The 21,834-nt window shown below is 31.3% G+C and overlaps 1 protein-coding gene across 1 annotated transcript in view; it reads right to left on the bottom strand.

Annotated features, from left to right (window-relative positions):
• Positions 1-714: 714 nt before the first annotated feature.
• The window catches only part of LOC145332942 (paladin-like), a 39,266-nt gene continuing 18,146 nt past the window's right edge, over positions 715-21,834 (bottom strand). Inside the window, exons 11-17 of the mRNA XM_080178056.1 lie at positions 21,186-21,291; positions 17,771-17,869; positions 7,402-7,454; positions 6,487-6,596; positions 5,588-5,667; positions 3,278-3,366; positions 715-1,172 (exon numbers count right to left, since the gene is read on the bottom strand). Of these exons, the coding sequence (XP_080034182.1) occupies positions 1,079-1,172; positions 3,278-3,366; positions 5,588-5,667; positions 6,487-6,596; positions 7,402-7,454; positions 17,771-17,869; positions 21,186-21,291 (631 nt within the window). The 3' untranslated portion in view covers positions 715-1,078. The remainder of the gene's footprint in view (positions 1,173-3,277; positions 3,367-5,587; positions 5,668-6,486; positions 6,597-7,401; positions 7,455-17,770; positions 17,870-21,185; positions 21,292-21,834) is intronic.

The following is a 21,834-nucleotide window of genomic DNA, read 5'->3' on the forward strand; positions in this document are numbered from 1 at the left end:
CAGCATGTTTAAATGTTTTATAGAGTTTCTACGCTTTCTAAATCGTACTTAACTACTACAGATAACGAAAAGATCTAACCATTTTGGAAAGACCTACTTATATTATAGAAAAGCTACGCTTTTTAAAAAAATGGAGATGTTATAACAAACGTAGTTGAATGCACAGCTTTGCTTGAGGGTCATTAGTTTCTTTTGTTATTTTCATTATTTAATTAATAGGTATTACAATGAACTTATCGATATTCTTGGACATGCAAAGCATTCATACAATCATTTGCTTACCGCATTTAGAAAATTGTTATTGAATATTTTGATTGTTTTAATCATGAAAATTTATTTCATTGTAGGTGTCCCCAGCAATTTGCCTGAGGGGAATGTAGACTTAGTAAAATTAATTTCTAAGGAGGGATTTCGCCCCTTTACAATCCCCATTCGCACGCCAATGTGTAGGGTATTTGATGGGATAAAGTAAAAATAAGATGGAGGTCCTTTTTTATTCCTTTTTGATAAAGATAGAATTTTGGTAATGTCAGCTGTTTTTTTTCTAGCAATTTTGAGGGGCAATGCTTTGTAATAAAGACGACCTTTTTATCTGCCCTCAAAATATTATTTTAGATTAATTTCGCTTGTTGGATATACCTTATTCTTGCAAGAAATCATAAAAATATCTCATAATACAAACATTTTATTATAAGTTCAATAAACAAAAAAATGTTTAAATGATATATGTGTTTATTTTATTATAGCACCATAATTATATTACAATTTTGATAAAATGTCTTTAGATTTAAAATATTAAGGCATAAAGAAGAAGTCATGATCAAAACTGAATGTTCTTTTTTTAATAACAATGATAACAACAATAAATCACAATTAAAGTAAAATATGTCTTTTAAAAATATATTTAATAGGTAACATTTAACAATTTTTTTTTTAATTTCAAAACAAAATTAAATTTCATTAATTATTAAGTGTTTTCTTTGGCATTTATAATAGATACTGTATGTAAACTTTAAATCTTTGGTATAGTATTTTAAGACTTTTTAATAATTAGAGTAGGAAACAAAAAGTTTATATTTTACTTCCAATCAAAATTCTTTGCTCCATTAGCAATAATCTCTCTGAGTTCAGCTCTGATATCCATCCACAACTGGAAGCTGATGTCAAATTCCCTAGAAAATATTAAAATTTATTAAGTAATATTTTTAATAAAAATGTTAAGACAAATATTTCTAATAATTTCTTGTTCTGAATGTAAATAATTTTTTTAAGGCTTAGATTTAATTAAAATGCATAAGTATCTATGTTAAAAGTATAAAATTAGATTTAAAATCTCTAAATCTAATATGTTTCTTGTTTGTTTCTCAAAGAAAAAGGTCATATTTTATAAAATCTTGTTTTAAAGCTTTTTTTCTTGTTGTGTTCAATTTATGAAAAACTATTTACTCCAAATTATAGTTTCATTAAATCTTTTATTAGAATGAATGAAAACATGATATAATTTAAGTACAAGTAAAGTACAGTAAAGAATAAATTATAATTCCTGTAAACTATTCACATTGTACATTCTATAATTTCAATAAGTCAGGTCTTTTGATTTTACACACAAAAATTTTAGCACATTAGTAATTGGAAATTTAATAAAATATAACGAAGTATCGGTTTTCGTCGTATTTTCACAGTAGCTTTTGTTACGCTATTTTAGGTAAGGAAATGTTATTGATTGCCCCGCAGAGTTAGAGCCCCCCACAGGGGCTAGAAATAACAGAAAAGCTGCAGGGAAAAAACGACCTAACCCACTACTTCGTTTTCTTTCAAAGATCCAGATATTCTTATAATTGGTGGTATCATGTTTAGTATCTTGAGAAAACTTTTATTTCTTTGACATTTTTGTGTTTTAGTCTTTAAATAATGGCCTTAAGAGCATTACTGACTAAACAATAAAAACATAAAAATTACTAGTGTTGATTATAACATTTACAAGAGTTTTTATACAAATATTATTATTCTTGGAAGCATTATGGTTGAAACACTAAAATGTTAGGAACAGATTTTGAAGTATTGACAAGTGGCCCTTGTCGAGCTAAAGTTTAACACTAAAGAGAAAGAGAGAGATTGTAGCAAAAGATGAATTTATCAATTTACAAAATAAAATCAATGCATTATTTACTAAATCAACTTCAACTTTTATCATAAAGTAAAAAAAATAAACAGGATTTTGTGTAATTATTATCAAATTAACAAGACGACAAAGTTGCAAAACTGTGAAATTTACAAATAAAAGTGTTTTAGTATTTCTGGATCATGGAAAGAAAATACAGTTCATCGTATTTTCACAGTCGCTTTTTTCCCTGTGGTGTGCTCTAACCCTGCGAGGCAATCATTAACATTTACCTAACTTAACCTAAAATGCTACTTCGAGTTTTCTTTCCGTGATCCGAATTTTTTTTTGGCACCTTCAGAATATGCTTGGATTTACATCCTAGATAGCTACTGTCCTGTTGTCGCCAGGATTAATAGATTCATTTTTTTCACCAACAGTTGCTTATTAGCAGGGAGGGAGGATATGTTGGACTGTAAATTATACTGGTACCAAATGTTTTAAAACAAAGTTATCTTATTCTTTAGCTTAATAATTTTGGGCGGTAAAAATTTTGTAAGGGGGGGTAATTCGCACTTTTTTTATCCTCCCCCAAAAAAATTTTACCCCGGGGGTAAAATTTGCTTGGGGGGTAATTAATTAATTTAAAAAGGTACCTACCTAATATTTTTTTTTTTGTTAGGGATTATCTATTTGGGGGGGGGGGGTATTTCCCCCCCAAAATTGTTTCCCCCTCCTAAATGGTTGGGGGTGCCTATGACACCTCCCCAGGGTAGGGGTATATTTTAAATTGGGGGGGGGGGGGGGTAATGGGAAAATTTTTGGTGGTGTTGTATTATGAAATATTTATTATTAAAAATGCGCGCGAAGCACGCCAAATTTTTTTTTGTTAGGGATTATCTATTTGGGCGGGTATTTCCCCCTCCTAAATGGTTGGGGGTGCCCACGGCAACCCCAGGGTAGGGGTAAATTTTAAATTGGGGGGGGGGGAAATTTTTTGAGGGGGTAATCATCACTTTATTCCCCCCCCCCTTTGACGTCCTTGCTACTTTATACATAAATTCTCCAAAAAAAACTTACAGTGTTGAGGCTTACACAACTCTCTCACCCCCCCCCCCCCAAAAAAAAACACCTTTATTAGAAAAAGATACTTAAGAGGTAAAGAAAAATAGTTACCTAGGTGCTCTTTCCTTTAGGTAGGTAGTGAAAACAATGAGATAGCAGTAACGTTCAATGAAATTTCTTGACATTTGCTTCCAGAATGGCTGAAATAGATAATGCATTACATTTTAGTTAAATTTGACAACAATCCTTTAAAATATTAGTTATTTATCGTATTCATTAGAAACCGATTGATATTTGATGGAATAGAACCGGTTCTCATCAATACAAAAAAAACTATGTCTAGAAACGTATTACAGACAATTTTCCACAAATAATAAAATCAAAATTATAAGATTTAAACCAGCTTTGCATGCCTAGGCCTTTGGTCCCTCAGGGTTTTTTAATTTTCATTTCAATATGCACGTAAATCTGTCTATAATACAATGCAATAAAAAAACTATTAATTTATCCAGAGAGGTTCAGATAAATATACAACCCTTTCTACTCCAATTACCTGAAATTCACAAACTTTAAATAAATATAAAAGTTTGTTATTTAAACTAAATTATGATAATTTTTTCTCTAAATTTGATGAAAGTATGAAGTATTATTTGTATAGAATCTATTGGCAATGTTTATCTCATAGAAAATATAAACAGAAAATTATGTAGATAGCTTAAATAATATCATCAGTAAAGACCAATTTTTGAATTAATACTTTTTAAAAAGTAACAGGATGTGTGTGTTTGTCTGTCTGCGTACCGAAGAATATTGCTTCACGCTAGACCGAAATAGATCTCCTTTATAATGCAGCTTCTCGTAGGTTCTGGGATGGTTTAAAACTATTTTGGGGGAAGGCACCACTAACCCCTGAAGAAAAATCAACACTAGAAAAAAATGCCACCTCAAATCATTTTACGTTTTCTTTTATGAACTAAGATTGAAAATAGGAGGTGTCGACTTATCCCCTCATCCCTCCCCCAAACCTCAAGTTCCCCTAGAGATTAAACTAACCTTGTTTCCTAAATTACTCATTTTTTATGGATATTTGTTTCAATAATGTCAAATTTTAATCATTATTACAAAATTGTGAAAACTTTTTGTTCCCTTTCAGATTCATTTCTTGCTATCTAAGACAGAATAAGCTACCTGTCCGTCCATCTAGCAGTTAAAATGTTTGTCCATACCGTACTTGAGGATGTGTTATGTAAACTATGTGAGGTAGTGTCCCTTCACTTACACATAATATTACATCCAAATAACGACTTACTTTGATTAGGATTAATTCTTTCTATTTTAAATTAAAGATGTAGTTGAGTCAAGAAAGCTAAAACGATCGTTTCACTATTTTTAGAGAAATTTAGTAATTGTCCTAGAAGGTTTAAAGCTATGTGGTAGGAGAGTGCAACACCTTCCCCCTGAGGAAAAAAACTTCCCAAGCCACTTCTTATGATAAGGCTAGTGGCAAAGAAGAAGCTGCGAGTATACATTTTACCATTGCATTGGTCCAATATAAATGTATACTGTCCTTAAAGATCTTGCAGAAGTGAAAAGACACCATGTGATGTAACTTTGGTGGAAGGTAATGCATACTTGAAACTTTAGTGCATATCCATTATCAATACAACATGAAAAGGTCATAGACATGGTAGAAAAAGAGGAAAATTGGAGCAGGCTGCACAATTTTAGACGCAAATATTCTCCGGTGGTTCTGTCCCTAGCATATAATTGTTCATGAATAAATCTATATTCTATTCCCACCCTCGCACTTTAAGAGCTGCACATAAATTGGAGAATATAATGTCATTGCCTAAATAGAATCTTAATTTTCTTAATTTTGATTGAGTACAAATAAATATAAAAAGCATACCCATTCAAGGCGAAAGATTTAAATATCAAATTGTTTGTTTAAAATTAAGTTTAAGAATATAGTAATTATTGCCAAATTAGGCTATTAAAAAGGAAAATTAACACAAATTATGTGATTTGAACTAAATAAATCTGCTAAAACACAGTTCTAAAACAATGCAAGGCAAAGATGATTCTTGGTTAGACTCTTACCCTATTTCCTCATGTGATAGGTACAGTCAAGGGATAGAAACATTTAGACATTGATGCGACCTTGCATTTGTGGGCCAAGTTCTTCAAGAAAAGAAGAATTTAAATCATTTTGCATAAATTTGATCTAGAACAAGGGTGTCACGATCCATAAAAGCCTTACAAATCAGACAGACGGCCAAGCAGTTTTTTCTCAGGTAGAAATTAATGTATATTCGAAATGAAAATGAATTTTAAAAAACCTTCGCTGAAAAATTTCTGGAATGAACTCCAATAATATTTAGAGAGAAAATGACTAAATAAGAGATAAGTCATTAGGTAAACCTTTTTAATTTTTGGCTCAAAGTTGAATTTAGTTTCTGTCCACTGGATGCATTCTCTCAAATTCTGAAGACCAGTTCCGCCTAAAAATAATTAGAAAACATTAATCATCTAAAAAAGGAGTACATATCCCAGTGATGTGCACAGGTCTTTACTAGACGGGGTGCACAGAAAATTTTTACACTCTCCTTAAACCCAAATCGAGAGGGAGTGTTAACTTTATTTGGGTGTCATACAGACAACAAGGAGGGTGTCATTTTATTGTCCAGGGGGTGGATATCTCCCCCCTCCCTATAGGTGTTCACCATCATATAAATAACATATTCAAAGGTCCAAAAATCGTCATTTGGCGGGTAAATTAAATAAAAAGAACAATCCAACATTTTTGAGTTTTCAATCATTTTCCTAAATTCTGAAGAAAATTTGCATTAACAATTATTTTATAACCGTAGCAATTCTACATTCAATAAAAAATTGAATTTTAGCTTTCCCTGTTTATACTTACATAAGCATACATATGAGTGGCGAATTGATTAATTATATTATTATAATTGAAGTTACATTGAATAACACAGAACTTATTGTATTAGATTAAAGCAATCAAAAAGTTTGTTGTAATTGTTATACAATATTTTAATTGAAAGATAGCTTTAAATTATATAATTTTATGATTATTACTTATTAGAATAAGAATGATAATCATGATTATAGTCTTTTTCTTTTAGTTGAAGAAGGCTTTGTTTTTTTTCCGTTGTTTTCTTTACACATTTTGAGATATTTCAAACAGCGTATCTAATCTACATATATTTAACTTGGACCTGTTCGTCTTTATGTCAATCTTACACGTTGTTTCAGCGCACAAATCTTTTCTATAATTATGGATGTTGTTTTAGATTGTTTACCTGAAGAAGGTTCACCACACAGGTCCAGGAAATGATCCAGGTGAGCCTTGCCTTGTCTGGCCTCTGGCAGATATTTGTACAGGTTCTCCAGAATTTTGTAGTTACCCAACCTTAATAAATATTAATGATCTTAGTTAGCTCTGCTTGTCATAGGAATGATCCAGGTGAGCCTTGCCTTGTCTTATTACTTTGATTATTTTAGTTAGCTCTGCAGGCCTTAATTCTTAAGTTGGTGTGTCAGTCATACCATCAAAGATATTTCTAAATGTGATGGTTTATTATATTTTTATTTTCTATATGCAAATTTATTATTTATGACACCAGAATATTTGCTCTTCAACTTACTTTGTTCATTTGTCCATCAATAATTTTTTGTTCATTATAGTTTTGTACTTACAGATGTTGCAATTCGTGTTGTTAATTTTTATTGATTACAACCATTACATGATTGAATCCTTTTTCTTCTTATACAAAAACCAAAACTTTCCAATAATTTTTTTTACATTACATTAATGTATTAAAGGGGTATTTTTTCGTATTTTCCTTAAAGTTGTGTGTTAGCGTTTGTCAAATGCGCCTATTAAGTCAAACTGTTCATATTTATGTCCATTTCATGTATATACATTTGGTCATAATTAAGAACAGTCTGACTTAATAAGCGCTTTTGACGAAACAGTTACACAAACTTTACGGAAAATACGTAAAAATTGATAAACAGCTAAACTGAAAAATTATGTATAACATCTTGTGATTGTACATTTAAAAATGTACAATCACAAGATTAAAACCAGTTTTTTAGCCCGTACCTTCGGCATCTTGTGGCTAAAAAAACAGGTTATAATCTTATAATTGTTCATTTTTATATCCGCGAAAAGCTGTTTATAATACGATGCTATAAAAAAAACTATTGTGTACCTGTGTTCCTCTTCTTCAGCTTCCTCTTCATCTGGGCACTCATTCCTGTCAACCTAAACAAACATCAATCATCTTAATCCTTAAATTAAAGTAGCCTGTCTGTTTGTACCGAAGGATCTTGCTAATAGCTGAATCGATATAGTTATAATTGACGTGGTAGGTTCTCAGAGTGAAAGTTCACAACTATTTTGGGAGAGGATACCACACAGACTTATATGAGAAATCGTCGAAAAATAACCAAAAATATTGAAATTTTCCCAATCGGCGCCAGTATCTTAGAAACAAAGTAAACATTGTGCCTTTTTTTGGGCCATTGTACCTCGCTCTCGACTCCCCTCCTTATTACTTATTAGAACCCTTTCATAGAAGTTATGAGTTAAGCTGAGATTTGATCCTACCCGACAAGGGCCTATGCAATAGGCGTTTAGTTATAGCCTTGGCTTTATATATAAAATGAGATAAATTTGATTAAATGAGGATTGTTTGAATTTATCTTAAATTAAACAAAATGTAAAGAAAAGCATTGGCCAAATGTATTGCAATTTTGGAATTTACTGGTCAAAATAATGTTGAATTTGCTACCACAGGCAAACTCAATAGTAATTACATTTAAGAAATAGATATATAGATTATTTATATTGTAAAAAAACATTTAACCAATATTTGTGATATTTGCATTATCTTATTCTATCTATAAAAAACTTTATTTGTACAAGAAAAATATGGTTTCCTGAATGTTTGGTTTGGACTAAAGTTTTAACTATTCATGTAGAAAAAGGTGATATTTGTAATAGCGTATAATAGCTTTTTTAATACAGACATAGTGCTAAATTTAAAGAACTATATCCATTTGAATATAAAACTTTATAATTATAATTGACATTATGATTTTAATTTGAAGGGAAGTGTCTACTGTCACATATGTTGTATCTTTAAGAGGCGTTTCATCGTATTTTCACATTAGATTTTCTCCTATTTATAGCCCTTTCGCGGGGGGGGGGGTCTAACCCTGCGGGGCAATCACCTAACCTAAAAAGCTACTCTGAAAAAAACGACAACAAATTCTATGAGGCGTTGTCACGAAAAGGAACTATACCCAGATCTTTAAATCCAAATGAATGGGAAACTACTGGAAGTTCTTATTGGACAAAAAGCTTTGGTTTAGAACAATATACAATGAAAGAAAGAAATAACATATTTTATAAAACAAAGATTTCTTTAGCTATATACAAAGATAGTAATTATTAAGACATTTAGAGGGAGAGGACTGTAGACGATAAAGAAATCTTTAAACTATTAAAATTATTTTCTGCATTTGGTAGCTTTATATTGTTTGAGGTATGGGTTATATGGAGACAATAGAATTTAAAGAAAAAGTTCGATTGTCTAACTCCCAGAGTTTTAATCATATACATATGAACTAGCGGCCGAGGTATCTAGGGGCACTTGAGGTGGAGGACGTGGGGGGTTTAATTTACCACCCAATTTTTTTTGTTAAAAAACAAAATATTTTCATAAGGGGGGTGAGGGGTGTGATTTTTTTCTAGGATAGGTTTATCTTGGAGGGGTGTCAAGGTAAAAATAAGTCAAAAATCCCTTAAAACTAAGGGTAGTGAATCGAGAGGAAATATGCGCGCTTCGCAATTATACCAGATATATAGAAATATTTAAAAGATCTTCCTTTATTAAAATTGAAAATGTAAAAATTCAACAGTCTATATATAAAAATATTTAGGTTTTGTTTTTACATTTTGTTCAAGATATACAATTTCAGAGAAAATAAACAGTCAAAAGTTTATGATGATGATGATTGTTTGCAAATCTGAAGTACAAAAATACTTATGAACAACAAGCCTATTTTCTTAAGAAATCTTTTAAAATGAATTAAAACAATCATTAAACTCGGATTAACTCATTAGTTAAACCATTATAGCCCTTAGCATCCTTAACCTAACCTGCAATGCTACAATTAATTTTTTTTCTAATGGGTAATTATAATAATACTTAGGGTTGGAATAAAAGTTTTTTCATAATCAAAAATTTCAGGTGTTATCTTCCTTGTCCATGTACAATTCATACAATATATCTTTTGTTATTTTATTCTGATTATTGAAGCAGAAGTTACGATGAAATATAAACTTAAAAGCTGTGGCAGACAAGTGGATTGAAATACATGGATCTAGAGGGATAAAACAATGACCGGTAAGTTGATATACATCCCCAATGATAAAACACATAACTACCTCTTTTGTAGATTTCAAGTAGTGGTTGAAACGTTTGAACACACAACTTAACAAACCAACAAATCGAAATTCAACAACATCCCCAAAGTTGCTAAACCAACGAATAAGAGAACGCTACTTTAAAACGTTGGGGACTAGTGTACTAAATAGCCCAATTTCAACTCCCTCCCTGAAACTTACCCATAATATCATATCTGCAAAATGTTTCATATTTGTAAAAAACACTATTGCAAATCAATTAGATCGAAAGGGTGTTATATAAAAAATGGATCATTTTGAAACCAAGTGTATAGTTTTTTTGTCATTATACTATTAAAATGTCGAAATTGGGTCAGCTATAACTACTCTTTAGTAAAACAATTTAGTCAGCATAAAAATTGCAAAAAAATATTTCTAAAATAGCAAATCTATTATATGATAGCCACAACATAACAAAACAACTTCTTTTTAATAGCGAAATTTCGGCAGCAAATGGAGACTCTAAAAAAATCTGGAAAATAATAAATGAAAACATGAATAATGTTTCCAACCAGAACGATCAGTTAATCACAGAAAACAAAGAAATGGCAAATCACTTTAATTTACACTTTTCTAATGTAGGCAAAAAAGTCGCTGAAAAAATACCAGAGTCTTCAACTCATTTTTCTGATTACCTCCCCCCTCCCATAAGAAACTCATTTTTTCTTGGACCTATAACTAGGCTTGATGTCATATATTATATTTTTATGTTAAAAAAGAAAAAGTCTCAAGATATGAATGAAATTTCTACCGAATTATTACAATTCATGTCTTGTCCTATAGCTGCTGCATTGAGTCATATTTTTACACTTTCAGCTCAAACTGGTATTTATCCAGAAATATTCAAAATGTCTAAAATTATACCAATTTTTAAGTCTGGTGATATGAAAGATATGTCATGTCACCGTGGCGTAACAATAACGGATAATATTTCAAAAGTCTTTGAGAAAATTGTAAATGACAGATTAACAAATTTTCTTGATAAAAATAATTTTTTCTACTCCCATCAATATGGATTTTTAAAACATAGATCAACAAATCATGCAGTCATTGATTTTATTAACCACATTTCTGATAATTTAAACAAAGGAAATATAGCCTTAGGGCTATTTATGGATGTAGAAAAATGTTTTGATTGTATATCTCATCCTATTTTATTTAAGAAACTGGAAAATGCAGGTGTGCGTGGCATTGCATTATCTTGGTTTAAAAGTTTTTTTTCTAATCGTACACAAAAAGTAAAAATTGGGGATGAATTTTCTGAAAATACTTGTAATAGATATTTCTACTTTCCAGGGAAGTGTATTAGGGGTATTAATGTTTATTATATTTGTTAATGATGTACACAATTGTACAGATGCATCTGCAGATTTGTTTGCAGATGATATTTCTACCATCACTGTAGCAAAAAATTTAAAGGATCTTATGATCAAAGCAAATAAAGACTTAGATAATCTCTCTAATTGGTATAAAGCAAATAAGCTTTCTATACACCCTAACAAATCTTATTTTATGATCTTCAGTTCAAACAGAAATATTCTTTCCGATCTTCCTGTTCATGATAGCAATATTTATCTACCTTTGTTTATAAATAATAATGCACCAGGAGAATCTAACATAACTAAAATTTCTCGTGTACAAATGGTACCTAATAAAGATACTAAATCAATTAGAATGTTGGGTGTCTATCTTGATAGCAACTTGAATTTATCAGAACATTGTAAACATATCCATGGAAAAATTTCTAGATCCTTGTATAGTCTTAATTTAGTTAAAAACATTTTGAACAAAGATTGCATGAAATTAGTTTTTAATGCTCATGTCCAATCACACCTTGAATATTGCTGTAATATTTTAGGCATGGCACCTGAAAAAAATTTAAAACCATTAAAAATTGTTCAAAAAAAAAGCCATACGCATTATTAGTGGAGCTTCATACAATGAACACACTCAACCCTTGTTTAAAGAAAATAAAATTCTTCCTCTAGCTGAACTTATTAATTATAATATATTTAAATTTATGCTTGATTTTAAATTAGAAAGACTCCCAATTTCTTTTTCTGGCACATGGATTCAAAACAGTCAACGTGGAGCCTATGCTCTGCGCAATGCAGAAGATTTCTATATCCCCAATGTTCCATGTATTTCATTTTTTAAACACCCTTTGTTTAATTTCCCTCGTGTTTATAACGAGTTACCTAATGATTTTAAGAATCTTGAACTAATAGAATTCTAAACTTGAAAAAAGTGAAGGATTACCTGTTAAATTCGATATAGATTTTTGTACTTTAGTTAAAGATAGAGAACACCATACTAAATTATTTACCAACAAATATTAATATTTACATCATACGTGACTACTATAATTTAATACTTCTATACCTGAACCAACCCACCTTGTCCTGCTTGGGCCACCACCGAGCCACCACTCCTGACAACAACATCACCATTTTACTATTAATATTAATTACTCTATTCCGGAACCAGCTTTACAGGCAAGCTTTCCTTGTAACAGTGGATAGCTTACATGCCTTCTTGGAATCTGGATCACATGGATCTTACCTTTTATGAACTCGACCAAAATCATCATGATTTACAATATACAACAATAGTAATAATTAATAAAAATATTTTATTTGTAAACATATTGTCAATTTGATCTCATGTAATAAATATTTTAGCATTTAGCAACATAACCCTAACAATGCAGGTGTTTTCTCAGAAAAAAATCATTTGGTGATTTCATATATTTAATTAGCAATATTGATGATTGAATATAATTGGTGGAAGTGATGACAGGTAGAAAAGTAGAGAAAATAAATGAAAATTTTATGTATTCATATTTCTTGGCTAAAATAAAGAATAAAACAAAGGTGAAATAATTAGAAATAGATTTACATTACAGAAAAATAGACAAACGAATAAAATACAGGCACAGATAAAACATGTAGAGTAGGTTCGCTTACAAGTGTACTTTTTGAATTCTTTATAGATGCATCATAATTTTGAATCCTCAAATAACTTTCATTTTAACATATCTTTTGATTTATAATGTAAACTTTTAGATTTTCTACAGAACAAATGTTTGATTTATGCAATAGTTTAAAGTTAACAAGGAAGATAACGTCCAAAAGAAAAAATATTGAAAACTAAAGAAAACGTCCGTAATCAACAAAGAATAAAAGACTAATAAATATGATTAAAATACCACGGGAAGAAAACAATTAAAAACTATATATATTCTTAATATAACATTTAAGTAAGACACGTGCAGATGAGGGTTGGGGAGATGGATACGCCTCAACTCTCCTTGGCGAGTCTATTTCTCTAACCCCCCCCCCCCCTAATACAAATACCAATCTACCAATCATTATGGTTGTTTATCCGACCCCAAGACAATAAATCAATAAACCCTCATGTTGTTTGTTTTACATCCCTACACCGACAATAATTTTTGTTGAGGGATATTAAATAAATTTTCCTCCCGACAAAACTATGTGCACGCCACTGAATGAAATGTTTTCTTTAGTCCAGGAATTGTTTAAATAAAAGCCAATAGACTAACAGACGTATGTATATTTAAGTTAACAGTATCTTCTCATTGAGCAGGGAATTTAATATCATATAGAAAAAATCACACACAATCAAAAAGAGACACGAAGAGAGTGCTAAGTAAGTTAAAAATTTGATGCTCATTTTTCCAGAAATATCCTCACAAGAAAATTCACATGCCTATATATTCATATAGCTCAAAGCCTGTGTCCTATTTTTATCTTAATGTATAAATTATGTACCTTTTATCAATATAAATCAATTAGAATGTTGTGTCATCAATTAATTAATTATATTATAACCAAGGGCTGATTTAGAAAATGACAATGATTTTAAGAAATAATTTTATGTGAAAAAGCAAATACTTATATTATTTAATGACTCAATCAAAATTAACCTTACTTTTTGTGCCGATCCTTTAGATCATCTATATTGAAAATCGTTTAAGCTTATTGCTGGCTGCAGCTCAAATGTTTCAAACAATTTGGCGGCTGAACTTTCAGCCAAAAGTTTAATTTTGTAGCTGGAATAAAAAAAATATAAAAAGTGCAAAAATTTAAACCAATTTGATTTGAAAATCAACCAATTAATTATCAGAATCTATGTTCCTATTCTACATGCTGTTTACCCAAATTTGTTTTAAAATGTCAACACAGGTTTATTTTGATGTTTTAGCTTTAATATATGATTCAGAATGTTTGGAGGGGGAGATTTTATACATATATATATTTATGTGTGTACCATCAAGCTTGATGGTCTTAGACAAATTTGGTCTGTATGTACAGTTTTGTTTATTTGGGAGTTGTTACTTTCAGTATTAACAAGTGGCTACACCCCCTAGAAGCCTGTAGGGGCACTTAAGGGAAGAGAAAGGGAGAGGAGTAGACCTTTTACTTTTTATTTTAATTTTAAAAAGAAAAAGTAAATTTTGGGTGGAGTATTTTTTTCAAGAGGCGATTTCTCTTTGTAAGGATGTGGTACACTTCCCCGATGATAGATAAAACCTTCCCTATAAAAGATAACCATATCGGTTCAGCGGTAAGAAGGCTCTTAACCCTTACAGCTCGGGCCCCAATTCCCACCTTAATAGATCGGGGGGGGGGGGGGGGGGGGCTCCAAGAGCCCCCCCCTCTATCTCGGCTCCTGTTACAGATAAAGACGTAAAATTTTTTTTCTGGTGGTTCATGTGTATTTTTAGAGAAAATTACTTTTTCTAGTCATAGCAGCCAGGCCGCTCCTTAGCCGCTTTTTAACGGCCAGCCGCTAAATTTTAAAACAGCTGTAGAGCGGCCAATTTTGCAGCTAGGATGACCAAATTTTAGGACGAACTTTTATTTTTCATAACAAAAAAATTACTTTTTCTGATCATCGCCAAAAAACGGCAAATAACGGAAACCGCCATTTTCGGCGGTTACGGCGGTAAAACGGCGGTTGGCGGCGCCGATTAATATTTTTATCTGTTTGATGTTGCTCAAGGATTTACCAAAAAAATTTATAGGACTCTAGCTGTAATAGAAGCCACGATATTCATGATATATGTCTGTAGTAAAAGCCGGACAAAAATCGGTCATAAAGTCGGTCAGGGAGCGGTCAAACGGTCATAACACATTTTTTCTCAGAAGGTCATTGATATCTAAGTATTCACCAAAAAAATTTTAGGTTTCTCCTTATACACAAAAGTCATAAAGTAGAAATTAAGATTTTTTTAGAATTTTTTTCTAATTTTGGTGCTACCCAACAGACTTTGACCGGACACCACGACCGACACAGACCAGATATCCTAATAAAATCAACTCTTCCCGACGTATAATTACTAAACTTAAAAAGTCATGAAGTCACTGCACTCCATCTTACCTACAAAAAAAATAAGATTGAAAAAACTTGAGGGGGGGGCTCTTGGAGCCCCCCCCCCCCCCCGATCTGTAAGGGTTAAGCTCCAGACAGACTGACAAATAGACTGAAAGACTTCCTGTTTCCTTTATATAAGAGAGTAGAATTTTTGAGGCCCAGAGGCTTATTAAGTGCCTTTTAAAAGCCGAGCCGCAAGATTAATAAAACCTCTCTAAGCTTTGCGGCTGATTGTCCTGAATTTTAAAGAGTAAAAAATAAAAATACAAATATGCAAGACAGAAAGCTTTCTCGTTGTACAAAAGTTTATTTTCAAATAAAGTATAAGCTACATTTTTCTTTGTCTTTTTCTCGGTCATTTTGTGTCATAAAGTACTAAAGTCTATAGTTGGTCTATTTATCACCAAAAAGAACTGTCCATCTATCTGTGCTCTTAACCGTTCTAGTTGATATATTTGATGTGTCAAAAAGCTAGGAAGAGTTTTCTATTATTCAAATATGGATGTTCAAATGTTACAACAAAAAAGACTTTTAGCAAACAAAAATATGTTTTGTAAAATATAATTTACAAAGTTAATAAGCTAATAAAAAGTAGAATAATTAAGTTTAAGACATATGATTGGATAATTGTTTAACCTCAAATACATGCGAAAGGTGAGTGTCAAGTCAACACCTCTCTCTGAAATGATTTTTGTGAATTTATGCCTTGCTCTATATCTTGTTTTAAAGGTAAAAACATATCTTATTTTTTGTGCATTAATGTCTTTTTATCATTTCAATTGCCAAAATTGTTATACCCTTTTATGCATGAGAGCATAACAGTCATATCTTCGTTTGGGAAATGTTTTAGTTTAGTATAATTGGAAGAATCCAAATCCCTCACTCAAATCTACACGTAATCGTCCTTGCATGAAGCAGTGCCTATATAAAAATCTTTGCATTTATTACTGGCTATAAAAAAACTGTCTATTATTTGGTATGTGTGTGGGTGCACTGCATATGACATGGAACCGAATCTCTAGCTGAGTACAGGGCCTGCAAATGACATATTACCAATAGTTATGGGCGACAGATCTTGATCATATAAAAAAGAGTGAAGAAAAGATAATAACCATATAAAAGAATTGTCCTTATATAAAAGTTACAGTCTGTCTGTGTACCGAAGGATTTGCTGATCGCAGAACCGATAAGGTTCTCCTTGACAGTGAAGTAGGTCCAGGAAAGGTTTATAACTATTTTTTGGCAGGGTACCACCACCCTCCTAAAGGGGCATAGCAGCTGGTAAGAATACAAAAAAGATTAATTTGTGCTATTCTTGCTTCCAAAATAAAATAAAATATGTGATGAATTGAAATATAAATATCAACTAAGCTTATTAATTATACATCATGTAAAATCTTCTTATTAAAATAATTTTATTGTGCAGAAATACAATTAGTGGTAAGCAGAGTTGGGCCACATTTTCCATCCCAGTAAAGTAATAAAATTCATTGTTTCATAATCAGTGATTTATTGACAATACGTCATAATTTTATCGTATTACAATATTTTTTAATTGAGAGCTTATAATTATCAATCTTAATATTAATTTTCCTCTTTATAAATAATTTTTATTTGCAATTATCAAAAATCATTAGCATTTGAGACGATTTTAATGTTGACAACAGTGTTTAAATATCCCAGGTAAAGTTTTGCCATAAACCTTTCTTATCAATGCAAATGAATTCAACTTTACCCAGAAAAGAAGAAGAAAGATGCGAGCAAACTTTTTCTAATATTTTTACATTTGCGCTGAAAATAGAATTTTCAATTTATTCTTCTTTCGAATATGTAACTATCAAAGAACATCCTTTTTTTGTTTAACGAAATAATTTGAATATTAGAAACAAATAATTTAACAGTTACCAAAATTAATTACCTAACTAAAATGTACATAGTTATAAATTAGTACAAACTTAAATTTTTAAAACTTTTTTATGCTCTTTTCGCCGAATGTTTTTGTTGAATTAAAAAGACGCCGATTTCTAACAATTTCATCTTTCTTGAGGTTGGCATTATTAAAATTTCTTTCCATTGTAAATTATGCAAAATTTAGAGTCAAATACACGCAAAGAAAAATTACTTCGTATCAACAAAAAGACTTTTTTTCACAACTAAAAAATGATAAGAATCGCAAATTATTTCTACAAGATGACTCATCACAGCGTAATAAGCCTTGCTATGCCTTAGCAACTCTTGTCAACAAGACGATTTCATAAAAAGCCGCATTTTTTAGAGGAAGCTTCGCAGCTTGCAAGAGTAGTGATCCACTTTAAACCACAGTCATCTTCAGCCTCACTAAGTATACACTAGCTGCAGTCACAACTAAAACCTTCCTTGGCCGATGACAGAAAAATTGCCCTCAGCCCTAACAACTTCATTCTTAGCTGCAAAATTTTAACTCACCTGCAGCCGCGCAACTGCCGAGCCAGATAGTATGTAACACTTTACAGAAATTATTATAAATTTGGACTGTTCTGACTTTTTTGTAAGATTGTTATTTCTTTGGAGCTTATAGACATGAAGATGTTTATAAAGCCTATAAAAAAATGACGTCATTCAATACAAATGACCATTGATAGGCCAATACACAGAATAAAATATCAATGGCAGGCCAGCATATATTTTAAATGACCAATGGTAGGCCAGTATTTTCTTGTATATTGTACCTGTTTGAAGGCAAACTCCTTATTGTGGTTGCCACAATGGACAATATCCTTGACAAGACAGCAGATAACCATTCCAGTTGTTGTTCTTCCTTTACCCATCTAAAAATATAAAGATAGTTTTTTTATCGCATTGTATTATAGACAGCTTTTCGCGGATATTAAAAGAAAAAAATAGGATTATACCCATTTTTGGATTCCCGAGCTAACAAAAATGGTATTAATTTGGTATTAATGATTTTTCCTTTTAATATCCGTGATAATATTGTCTGTAATACGATGCTATAACTGATTTTTCAGTATTGTTTAGAACCGGTTCTAATCCAGCAGATATTAATCGGTTTCCAAGTCATACTGGAATTTATAATAATCTCTTATTTTTTTCTTTAAAAATCTTCCAAATAATAGGTTTATAACTTTACTTACACATTCCTTTCTATCTACAAAGTTTTTTTTTTTATATTATATTTTTGAATTAGATAATAGTTATTTCTCGCATCGTTTTAAACGGCTTTCCGCGGATATAGAATTGTTTTTATTGATTGAAAAGTTTGGACACTACTTGTTATAACCAACCAAACCTAATAAAAGTACCCAAAGATTTTGAGAGAGCATATTTATAAAACTTTGGATACAAGTATTTGTTTATAAGAAGGAAAATTGTATAGGAAAGATGGAATTATTAGCATCAACAAAATGTAAGTTATCACTATAAGTATCAAATGCATTAACAAAATCAACAACAAGTATTAGCATGTCCATAGGTTGCTAAGCTTTAATCAATAATAACGATTCCATCAAGTTGTAGCTTTGGAAAAAATAAAACGGCAACGTTTATATACTTTTCAGTTTCTTGTAAATTGATCAGCATCATCGAAAATTATTTGCATTATACCATACTAGCGGTCACACACCTAAAATTTTAGGGGTGGGGGTACCATTTTTTATATGGAGTTTGGAGATGCCCTCCCTCTGGACCTATAAGAAGCTTCACTGTAAAGAAGAAGCTGAGAGGTTAGCGAGATCCTTCGCTACATACAATAAAGCTTACTACTTTATTTAATAGGATAGAGTGTATAAAAGACTTACAGATCAACATATAAGAATTTTAGAGCAGCTGTGCTACTAAAAAGGCAAGATTCACATCACGTAACAATTGCAACCCCTTTCCCCCATTCTTTACCAACACACTTCCTTTACAGGGATCTAAAGGGATAAGATGATGATCAATAAATTGATGTACATCCCCAATGGTAATTTCTAAAATTACCCCTTCAAAATTACAATTAGTGGTTGAAAAGTTTGAACATTCATCTTTGTGAAGCAACCAATCAAAATACCACAAGGATCCTCAAAGTTGTTAAGCCAACGAATAAGAAAACGTTATTATTAACTTTGGGGACTAGTGCAATATCCCCTCCCTCCCTGCTTCCTTTACCTATCTGATGAACTGAAAATAGTTGCCGAATGTGTACGCAGTTTCCTGGGTGTTTCCTCATCCTAGCTCAATATTTACTACTAGCTACAAATCTTCAAACTTCCCTTTAAAAAATCAAAATTTGAATGTATAAACGATTTATTTATTATAAATTTGAATTTTTTAAATTTTGATTTTTTTATTGAAGTTTGAAGCTTTTTTAGCTAGTAGTAAATATTGAGCTAGGATGAGGAAACACTCAGGAAACTGCGTTCACATTCGGCAACTATTTTCAGTTGACCACCTATCTTATTCGAGGTGTGCATTAACCGCCGCATGTCATTAAGTTTAAATGCAGATTTCACATAACGTTTTATCTTATAACAGAATGTCCGTCTGTTTATCTGTCTGTATCGAAGGTTATTGCATTCCGCTGAACCGATATGGTTCTCCTCTACAATGTAGCTTCTCATAAGTTCTGGGAATGTTTATAACTATTTAAGGGAGGATCACCATTTCCCATACAAAGGAAATCGCATCTAGACCAAATTATCCTCATCCAAATAAAAAAGTTACCCCTTACCTTAAGTGCCCCTAGATATGATCAGTGCAGTATCTGTTAGTATTTTTAAAAGGAAATGATAGCAATTAAATAAGAAGGAGTTGATAATGATGAAAGTGGAGAAAAGGGAGAAGAGTTAATCAGTGCAGTTAAGATGATCTGATAATAAGTAAAATATGCGGAAGTGGCTTCACACCATTCTCTTGCATTACAGGTTATTCAATGGGGTCTATCAGCATAAATTTGGTTTGTCATTGCAATAACTTAATTTAGGAAATTGGGCTGTTTTATTACACTAGTCCCCAAGTATCTATAAATTTTCTTATCTTTATCTTAACAACGTTGGGGACTATTATTGAATGGTAATTGGTTGATTCATTAAGTTGAGTGTTAAAATGTTTCAATCATTTATTTTTATCTACATACAAGGTAATTTTGTGTATTATGTGTATTATCATAGGGGATGTACATCATTTTATCTGCCATTGTCTTATCCCTCTAGATCCCAGATTTGTCAGTCATTGCTACCTTTATTAATTCTACGATAGTTAAAATTATTGATATCATATGAATAACACTTTAGGGTAATTCCTTTTAAGTCGATTTATTAAAAGCAGTTTTCACAGGGGTCTTATTTTATATCGGTACTGCATTATCTAATGTTAAACCCCATTATAAAACTTTGTGTATAATATATTTTTGCAACATGTATTATTGCAAATTTTTACCACTCTCATCTTAGTGTTATTTTATTTATGTTTTTTTCCTTTTTTAATCTATCTACCTCTCTATCTATCTATCTATCTATCTATCTATCTATCTATCTATCTATCTATCTATCTATCTATCTATCTATCTATCTATCTATCTATCTATCTTAGTGTTATTTTATTTATGTTTTTTTCCTTTTTTAATCTATCTACCTCACTATCTATCTATCTTGATAACAGTTAAGATAACTTACTGAACTAACAAACAATATAGTTTAATATAATTCCAGGGAAGGGGGTGACATTTGAATATACATCAAAGATATACAAAGAATATACTAAAGTTTATAATTGCTTTTTTTTTTCTTTCGTGGCTCTAATACTTTGGATACTCTATTATATCTTGATCTATTAATTACAGCTTACAAAATTTTCAAGCAATTATCTCTGTATAAAGAAAGGTTGATTTTGTTAATCATCATACGAGATGTACACAAATTTATCTTTTATTGCTTTATACCTTTAGATCGCAGACATCATATATGGTCATTTGAATCTCTACGTTTTAAGCTATCTATGGAGAATCGAGATACGGAAACTGTCATGTGTGACGTCTAAATCCATCTCTTTTTTAGGGGTTTCCTTTCTCCCTCTCCTCTCATCCTTTCTTTTTAGACGATTTTTTTGATGTCGCAGATGACACTTTTCGTATCTCCGCTATCTATTTACCTGGCAGTTGAAAACGCAGGCAGTATTTGGTCCGGACATCTTAACCAAGTTTAACAGGTTATCAAAATCAACTTCTGTAGGGGCCTTCTCGTCAACGATAGGCATTCTAATTTCATTTTTTACTTTATAACATAATTACTATAGTTGTATATTAGCAGCTAATCCTTCAGAACCTACTAGGAATGCTTTAAAGTGGGGGAGGGGTAGAAGGTAGATTAACTTACAATCTTTAATTCCTGTTTAAAAATAAGAGTTGAAAAGTTAGCTTTTTTGGAGGTGTTGGATATTTTTCTAGGAACAATATCTTTTGGGTTGTCAGAGATACCCTCATCCAAAATTTATTATATAACAAACATTCCCATCATAGAAAAGGGGACAATGGGCTGTTTATTATACTAGTCCCCAAAGTTTTCTAATAACGTTTTCTCATTCGTTGACTTAACAGCTTTTGGGACTTTAGTGAATTTTGATTGATTGGCTCAGTAAGTTTAGTGCTCAAACGTTTCAACCACTAATTTTTATCTAGTGAAGAGGTAATTTTTTAATCATCATTCGGGATGTACATCAATTTATCGGCCATTGTCTTATCCCTGTAGATCCTTGCATTCCTATGAGGATTCACTAAAAAGGAGTTTCACATCGGTCTTGA

The sequence above is a fragment of the Acartia tonsa genome, chromosome 11 (genome assembly GCF_053477335.1).
Source record: "Acartia tonsa isolate MP-2025a chromosome 11, ASM5347733v1, whole genome shotgun sequence".
NCBI lineage: Eukaryota > Metazoa > Arthropoda > Copepoda > Calanoida > Acartiidae > Acartia > Acartia tonsa.